The 8935-nt window shown below is 48.3% G+C and overlaps 2 protein-coding genes across 4 annotated transcripts in view; one reads left to right on the top strand and one right to left on the bottom strand.

Moving 5' to 3' along the window:
* The window catches only part of CYFIP2 (cytoplasmic FMR1 interacting protein 2), a 135349-nt gene that overhangs the window by 51220 nt on the left and 75194 nt on the right, over window positions 1-8935 (bottom strand). For both annotated transcript variants that reach the window (XM_042250680.2, XM_027970452.3), the window contains exons 22-23: window positions 8303-8502; window positions 6972-7059 (exon numbers count right to left, since the gene is read on the bottom strand). In XM_042250680.2, coding sequence (XP_042106614.1) covers window positions 6972-7059; window positions 8303-8502 — 288 coding nt within the window. The remainder of the gene's footprint in view (window positions 1-6971; window positions 7060-8302; window positions 8503-8935) is intronic.
* On the top strand, window positions 2089-6837 carry FNDC9 (fibronectin type III domain containing 9). 2 transcript variants are annotated; one of them, XM_042250681.2, is made up of 2 exons: window positions 2089-2234; window positions 4269-6837. In XM_042250681.2, the coding sequence occupies exon 2, from the start codon at window positions 4276-4278 to the stop codon at window positions 4957-4959; it is 684 nt and encodes a 227-aa protein (XP_042106615.1). In that variant the 5' UTR covers window positions 2089-2234; window positions 4269-4275; the 3' UTR covers window positions 4960-6837. The 2 variants fall into 2 exon arrangements, with proteins under 2 accessions (XP_042106615.1, XP_060272577.1); XM_060416594.1 differs by lacking the exon at window positions 2089-2234 and adding an exon at window positions 3508-3796.

Below are 8935 nucleotides of genomic sequence, written 5' to 3'. Positions count from 1 at the left end.
AGGACAGTCAGAAAATTTGTCCAAGGCCATAGAGGCAGGATCTGAACCCAGACTGGGGTCTTCAGCCACTGGGTAGCAATCAGTTTTGGGGCCAGAGCATGCCCCCTCGCAACTATCCCTTCACTGCCACCTCCAGGGAGGGAGCAGGGACGCCGCTTTTGGCTGGTTTCCTCTGCAGTGACTTAACTGCTGGTGTAAAACAGCCAGAGGCCCCCAGGCCTGACAGCTGAAGAGGACACCATTCAGGTGACTGCAGAAGGGTGACTGCACCCTGAAGGTGGAGACAGTGAGGAGCTTGGCTGGGTGCGATCTTCTGAATCAAGTGTGCCCATGTGGCGTGTCTCACCCATAAGGGCTCACTGGGTGCTCTGGGTGCTGCTGGTGAATGGTGATGACCCGAGGGAGCAGGATGAGTCCTGGCCTTGGAGTCAGGGTTCCTTGGACCAGGATTCCCCTCTTGGCTCTGCCACTCATCAGTCCCCCGGCCTGGGGAAACCTTTCCTTCTCTTGGGATCTGTGAACCAAGAGGACATCTAGACCTCACATTCTCCCAGTGCCTCAGCTTCTCAAATAAAAAGCTCAGTGTGAAAAACGCCATCCAGGAGCATTAAAAATAAATTCTCGTTTTTGGTGGCAAAGGCTTGAGCTTCATCTTGTCACTCCACAGGTTCCCTAACTCTGGTATTTTTATTCTCCTCAAAATAACCTTTTCAAAAGGCATCTGCAAACTAGTTCACTGGCCTGTCTGAGGAGGACGCTGTGATACTCTGCAGGGACTCACCGTTAGCACGCATCACAGCAGATTCCAGCCAGATACCTGGGAAGACTGAATGTCACAGGAAGCATAGAGCAAGTGTCTAATTGATGGACACCCGGCATCCCGACACCCCACATCTCACAGAGGCCCTTGGCCTGGGCAGGGTCTGTGACTCACTGGGTAGCTTTTATAACTTTTTGATTATCACTGATGTGAATCAAAAGGAGACCTTGGTGGGTTCACTTGGATACTTTGGCCAAAAACCAAGAAGAAAAAAGATGACTTTTTAAAAACACCTAGCTTGTGTTTTATTATTGTTATATGATTCAGGCCTAGATCCATCTGAGCAAGGGCTGCTGTAGCAAATTACCAGAAACATGATGGCTTCAAACATTAGGAATTTAATTGCTCACAGTTCCAGAGGCCTGAAATCAAAATGCTGACAGGGCCGTGCTCCCTCTGAAAGCTCCAGGGTAGAACGCTTCCTTGCATCTTCCAGTTCCTCCTGGCTTCCGGCAGCATCGCTTCAAGGGGCTTCTGCCCTTTGCCTCTCTCTGTGCATAACTCCCCCTTTCCTTTCTCTTATAAAGACACCAATCACTGGAATCACCCTAAATCCAGGGTGATAACACATCTAGGTCCTTAACTAATTAAATCCACAAAGTCTCAACTTCCAACAAAGGTCACATTCTGAGGTTCTGGCTGGACCTGAATTTGGTGGGGGTCGGGGTGGGGAACACTCAAACCAACTCAGGACAATTGCCCTGATGGTTACGAAGCATGCCTCACATGCGCTCAGGACTCGGGCAGGGATGGTACTCATGTTTTCTATCTGACATCTGGATCCAGCCCAAGCCATCAGCCTTACAGATGATGAACTGAGGCCCAGAGAATAAAAGCATCTTGACCAATGTCATGTAACGAGGTAATGCCTCAGGAGACAAGAATAAAGAAATAAAAGGACACAGAGGTAGAGTGGTGGTGGGTTGGGTTGGGAGGGGATGAGGAGGTAATTATATATCTTTACTTGTGGGAAAACAGAGAATGGCATCTTCGCCTTTGAAACCACTGTCCAAAGAAGGTCTGGATGAGGGATAAAAATGATAACTAGCTTATTAGAGAGATAATTTAGGGGCCTTTGAGGAATTAGTTTCATTCTGAGGATCAACATGGAGACGACTGTTTGCCTTTTTTTCGGCTGAAGGAATCAGAGCTCCTCTCAATGAGTAGAAGCCTTTCTAGATTGAAACATCGTGCGTACAGATGCCTGCTGGTTGCCATGGTGAATGATGCTGATCTGAAGAAATGAATAATGTGAGCGTTGGGGGCGACAGTGCAATTACTCAGACAGTGGTGAGAGAGACATCGAGGAGAGCCCAGAGAGCCCAGAGCAGAGGAGGGGAGAGGCAGCATCCTTGGGCTCTGATCCACTCTGCCTCTGAGGGGTGCCTAACAACCGGGTCACTGCAAGCCTCAGGTAAGGGACATACATGGCTCTTCTTGGGAATGGAAATGGCTTTTCTTTCCATACTCTGCTTGGAGGAGAGCCAGGCAATGGTAATAAGAGTAGCTAAAAATGGTGGCGGGGGGAGGGATTGAGAGACAGAAGAACAAATACAGGGAGACATCTAATCCTAAAAGCTGTGAATGCCACATCTTGACAGAAAGCTTTTTAAGATGTCTGCTGGAGAAAACTCAGTCTGCAAAGACAGCCAGTGCAGATGTGAGAGATTCATGACAAGAAACAGGATTCCCAGTCACTCCTGATGGAAGCGTTTACGAGGGCTATTGCCTCTGTAGCACAAGTAATGAATTAAGCTCTTTTCACTGTGGTTGGAAGTATATTTGTAGAGACGTGGCAGGAATTGGGATGGGGTGGACGGGTATGTTTGAGAAGGAGACCCACGGAGGGAGCCCAGGTACTCAGTCTCCTCTGCAAAAGACCCTCTTCCTGGAGGGATCTGAGCACCCCTGCCTCGTCCCTTTAATTCCCCATTTTTCTGGGAAAACATTTCCAGCCAAATGGCAAGGAACTCATTCCTGTTCCTGAGCATTGTAGTTTGCTGTCATCTTTAGAAAAGAAAATCAAGCACTGAAGATCACTCACTGCTGGGCACCTTTCTGCAGCTTACTTCCTCTAGGAGCAAGGGCGTGAGAATAGGAGGTTGGAGGGAGGCAGGGAGGAGAGAAAGCAGCTCATGAGGAACCAGTCTGGCTTAGTATCCAATTCAGGTTAAAATCTGATCAACTGTTTTTTCGTTTGTTTGTTTGTTTTTTACTGTGTTGCTGCAATCAGAAATGAAACCTCTGTCTTTCATAAGAGAGAGTAGGGGCAGAGGATGAGGCTGGGTGCTACCTATCTATGAACATACACAGGTTGACTATGGCTGTCTCTAGAATTTTAGCTCAAGGGCAATTCAGCAGAGAAGAACTGAATTATCCCAAATACACAGAATTAAAAAGAAACGAAAAAGCTTGAAGATGGCACACTCTTACCAAAGAGAGAGGGTGGCAGACAGAAGAGGGATCATTTGATGTGTTGGAAAAAGCAGCAACCCAGTCTTAGTACCAGCACCTCATTTTGTGATAACATTCTACTACTAAACCTGGAAATCCAGAGGTTATGTGGCTTTGGGTCTTGTTAGATAATGGCTTTTCTTAGATGGCTTGTCTGTAAAATGGGAATCTAGTTCAGATGTTGTGATGAATAAAGCATATTCGTTATGGTATGTTGACCTTCTAGCATGACCTGTGACATAGCAACTGCTCGCTAACTGTGGCTGGTGATTACCACCGTTAACAGTCACAGAACCAGCAGTATCAAATAGGAGCAGCTCTGCTGGTATTTGGAGCTGATTATCTTGACCTGTGAAACTAATTTCCTGGGTAATTCAGCTTTGAAAAAAGCAAACAAACGGACAAAACACGATCAGAGGCTTTGGGGAGAAATGAGCTGCCCCTGAGTGACTGACGCAAAGCACTTCTCATCACGGGCAACAGAACTGCAAGGCTAAAAACACAGTGGCCAGAACGTTCTAGGTGAATGAACTCACAGCACTTGGGGCAGAAACAGGAGGCCTAGAGGGAAATTTTAGGTGAAACAATCATCTGGCGTGGAGGTCACAGGCCCATGGTGACTAACACGGGGACCCTGAGGCTGTGCTTGCTTCTCCTTCATTCCTTTCTCTTCTCCCTCTTCCTTTTTTTTTTTTTTTTTTTAAGGTTTGGGAACCATGTTGTATTTAAGGATTCTGAGACAGGGCAGCATGGGGCTGGGAGATCTGGGTGCATCTTTCCTAGGCCTGCAAGCCCCTGGCTTTGGCATGAGATGGCCCTGGTCTGAACTGCGGTTCTGCCATTCCTTGGCTATGCCCAGCTGAGTATTGTCACCTCTTGGCAAAGGGGGCAATATTAGTCTCCATGTTGAATACTCAACACACGGTGGCTGTGATTATCATAAATCAACACTTAAATGAGGACATGTCACTCTTCACTTTGATTCTGGTTTCAGAATCGAGATGAACATCAAGGTTGGGAATGTTTCTTATACGGGAGCCATCATTTCCTGGTCGTCCTCGGAGCCCTGCCTGGAGGACTATTACCATATTATGTATAGGCCCAATTGGAACAGCATCTTCTCTGGCTATCTTCGCTACAGCTTCCATCACGAGGAGAAGGTGCCTCGAACAATCAGCTCCGTGGTGCTGGAACACCTCACCCCTTCCACCCTCTACTTCCTGTGCATCAGCTGCAAGAAGATTCTCTTCCCCTACAGGCACTACTGCACCATGTTCCACACCCTGGATAAGACTCCTCTGGCCGCTGGAAGCTCCCTGGTGGACCCCCAGATCTCGCTCTGGGTGCTGATGGCCATTCTGCTGGCTTGCTTCACGGCAGTCTTAGCCTTCATCTGCCTCCAGTTCTGGTGCATCCGGTGCCACGAACCTCGATGGTCTTACAGAGCCGGCCACATGGAGGAAGCCAATGGGCTGGTGAGATGGCCAGAGGAGGCCCCAGGGCTAGGTCAGGGGGACGAAGGCCTGCAGGGGCTCCCCCTGGTGGAGCTGCCACACAAAAACTCTGGAGAAGATGCGGAACCAGAAGCTGAAGCTGCAGCAGTGGAAGTTCGCCAGCATGCCCCTGATGCGGGTGCCTTGCAGAGGGAGGGAGGTGGTCAGGCTGCATTGCCTCGTTTTGGGTAGTGAGAGGCGGGGAGGAGGCAGCCCACATCATGTAGCTTAAAGGCCTCCATGCAATAGGTCTCCTGTAAAAATGCATCTGTAGACTACCCACTCATCTTCCCTCAAGTGACTGAGCTCTTGTGAACTACTTGGTTGGATGAGTGCCCTTTGACAAAGCCTTTCAAGCTGGAAAACACATACCCCCATGGTGGGCAAGGGGAGGAAGATGCTATCTCTTAGGAGGGTCGATCTAGAGCAGCAGGGCTCAGTTAGAAAATAAAGCATTATTTTAAAATTAAAACCACCATTAGTATATTATGGGTTAGAAATGGAAACTGACATGACTGAAATAAAACACACTTCAAGGAAACTGTTGAGTTAATTGAAGATAGACTCTTTAGTCACACTTTCAGTCAGCTGAGGCAAATGTCCAGGCTCCTTCGCTATTACAGGGATGGGGGGATTATTTTGGAAAGATGTGAGAAACGTTGCTCTAGAGTATTTTGCACACCAAAATACTCTAATTCAGCAAATTGTACAGCACTTGTACCCCATCTTCACTTTTTTTTAACCCACAGACTATCTGTATTATTATTAACAATGCATTTTCTTTATACTGAGTCATTTAAAAAACTTATTTTAAAAGAAAGCCCATGTTATTCCCCAAATGAAAAACCAGCACCCTTCTGCTATAATAAATAGAAGAAAAGAGACATAATAAGCAGAATGAAAACAAAATCATATTAAATTTAACTTGGATACTATTACCGTCTAAGGACTCTAAGCTTAGGGCCTGCTCTCTTTGATAAAAAGGGAGATTAGCAATTGTTGGAGAGCTATTAAAGACATTTTGACACCAACTCAAGACTTGCTCCTTGATATCATCATCAAGGTTTAAAAGAGAATAGAAAATGGAGTCCCTTTGTGAGCCACTGTTGATTCATGCCAGTTCAGCCTGTGAACTGTCCACAAGGCTGTCTGGAAGGGTGCCTTGAGAGAGCAGCCTTGACCAGACTGGCTGCTCTGGAGGAGACACCTGCTCTCTCTCAGCATCAGCCTAAGACCTTCTAAGCCCCACCTTCCCACCTTCAGGCCTGAGTGATGGGCAATCATCTTGGTTCCTTACCTTCCTAAACTAGGGCTCCCATACCTAGAGGAGTGCCTTGTCTAACCAGGTTACACTTATCCAGTCACTTCTTCTAAGTCCATCTGTGCTTATGTTGTGAAAAATGGGGTCAGAGGTGGCCATTTTTCATCTGTCACAAAAAAGAACCTAGGCTTTTTAGCTGTTTCTACACTCTTTACATGGTGTTCTCCCACACAAACCTGCAGGCTAAGAGAAAATCTCCTATATACGTCAAGGTGTTGGTGAATCTGTGTGAAGGGTGATCCCCTGTGCTCACCCCCCAGGGTGGAAACAGAACTGGAGGAAGGTGGAGATGCGTCTGCTTCAATCTCTGCTAAATCTCCAGCACGGAGACCCTGCCCAGCATGTTCTAGGGCTTAAGGAATGTCTGTTTAATGATTGGCAAAGGACTTAAGGTCCAGAACAGACACCACCTGGAAGGCTTCATTAGTGTCGGGATCGGCATTGTGAACCAAGCAGCAAAGAGACAGGACGAGACCTCTCAGAGGTAGTTTTGGCCATCTGGGATTTCCTTCAAAGTTCCACCTTCCCAACTGCTTCCTGGCTGCAAATCCCTCATAGTTATGGAGCACAAAATCCCAGAATTGCAGGACAATATGACAATGAATCAACCGAGAACAGGAGGAGATGTGATGCCAAGACAAGGAGACCCTCTCACCTGTTTCCCCATTCCCACCCAGAACCCAGCCCCGCCAGGTCTGCGCTCACCCCCAGTCTTGCTAGTTGTGAACAAATAAAGATGGATATATTCATAGTTGTTTCTGCCTGGATCTCACTGCTGCCTCTTTATCTCCACGCTTCTTGCCTTTCTGCTTCGGACAACACTTTTCTATTTGCTTTTGCTCACTAGTCCTCTCAGAAGTAGGACACAGGCAAGACCACTCACCTTAGACCCATAGAGGTAATAAGGCTGGACGTTGGCGGGTTTATCTCTCTGCGGTTCTTGGGTGAAAGGAATGGCAGTTCGGACAAAACTAGGAGGAGGAGAGAGATGGGGCAGGAGTTAACTGGGTCCTAATATTCTTCACAGGTTATGGAGCGGGAGCCCTTCCTGACCAGGGGCAACCACACTGTTTCTTAGGCAGTTGCCTATACAGTTCTTGTGACAAACTCCCATTTAATCCCTGTCTCCTTTTCATAAGGGCTTCCCTGGTGGCTCAGATGGTAAAGAATCTGCCTGCAATGCGGGAGACCTGGGTTCAATCCCTGGGTTGGGAAGACCCCTGGAGGAGGGTATGGCTACCCACTCCAGCATTCTTGCCTAGAGAATCCCCAAGGACAGAGGAGCCTGGCGGGCTACAGTCCACGGGGTCACAAAGAACAAAAGGGAACACAGTAGTCCAGGTTCACAGGCTCAACTCTGGGGTTATGGCTGATGAGAACAGTGGTCAAGAAAGCTGAGAACGAGTTGAGCCTGAGCACAACCTTTTCCAGGATCCTTCACCCAGTTTGGTTTCCTCAAGAGTAGGGTGCTGCAAACTCTTTCTATAAAGCCCCAGACAGCAAATGTGTTCAGCTTTGCAAGCCAGATGGTCTCTGTTGCAACTACTCAGTTCTGCTGTAGCATGAGAGCGCCCATAAACAACTGTAAATGAATGAGCACGGATGGCAGAATTCCAATAAACTTTGTGAATGTCAAATAATTTCCACTTGTCACCAAATTATAATTCTTCTTTGGATTTTTTCCCCCAGCCATTTAAAAATATCAATACCATTTTTAGCTCATGGGTTGAACAAAAACAGTTGACAACTAGAGGTGGCTTGTGGGCTGGAGTTGGCAGATCTCTGTTCAAGAGGATTGAAAGCCCCAGATCTTTAGAGAACCGGAAGTCCATCTTGCTAAGTGTGTGGACTCTTCCCAGGCCCTTTCCTGCATCTGGCACATACTTATTCAAAGCTAGTCATGAGCCAGGCCCTGACGATACTGAGAGAACTTCCTCTGAAGGAGAGAGTTGGCTGCTTCTGTCCCTGCCCCCAGGCGGCGCTAGTGGTAAAGAAGCCACCTGCCAATTAAGGAGCTATAAGAGATGAGGGTTCGATCCCTGGGTGGGGAAGATCCTCTGGAGGAGGGCATGGCAACCCACTCCAGTATCCTTGCCTGAGAAACCCATGGACAGAGGAGCCGGAGGGCTACAGTCCATAGGGTCGCAAAGACGGAAGTGACTCAGCGCACACGCACGCCCCACCCCCGGCCACTTTGCACTGAGACTCCCTTACCGGTTGGTGGAGCCGTTATAGCAGTAGTTGGGGAGGAAGTCGAAGTTGAGCTCCCAGAAGACGTGCAGCGTGATTCGGCCGTAGGGGGCGGACACATTGTGGTTGGCCTCCCGAAACATGGCGTCGAAGCTGTCCAGGGTCATGTGTTTACACAGCAGCCGGTGCGTGAGCCGGTTGATCTCCAGCAGCCACTCCAGCTCCTGCCCGGAGAGAGAGCCCGAGGCTGCTGAGGACTTGCATATGCGCCTTGCACACCAGCACTGCCACCTGCCAGATGCCTTTCATGCAGACAAGAGCCCCTCAGACAACCTGGTAACTGCTGGTATGGGGACTAGGACCCTGCAGTAGTATGTGGCAACATTCCCTTCTTTTGAGTGAAGGAAGTGCCAGACCATGCCAAGGGAGAATGCATGCCTGTACCCAGAGGGGGCCACAGATCATGTGCAGATCCCTCATCTGCACTCCCTTGGGGAGAAAAGCACAACGACTTGCTTTCCAGTTTCTATGCTGGTAAGGAAAATGCCTGTCCCTCAGTGACGCAAGTAAAGTAAAAGAAAACTGTGACTGTACATCTATGACTGAGGGTCTAGCTCCATCCTGCAGAAAGCAAGCAAAAGAGCTACCACCTGGTAA

This window comes from Ovis aries, chromosome 5 (genome assembly GCF_016772045.2).
Source record: "Ovis aries strain OAR_USU_Benz2616 breed Rambouillet chromosome 5, ARS-UI_Ramb_v3.0, whole genome shotgun sequence".
Classification (NCBI taxonomy): Eukaryota; Metazoa; Chordata; class Mammalia; order Artiodactyla; family Bovidae; genus Ovis; species Ovis aries.
Note: the sequence above shows the minus strand (reverse complement) of the source record. Positions and strands in the feature narration are given on the sequence as shown.

Excerpts from the sequence above, each read along its gene's own strand:
- FNDC9 (XM_042250681.2), top strand. The coding sequence starts at position 4,276 with ATGAACATCAAGGTTGGGAATGTTTCTTATACGGGAGCCATCATTTCC.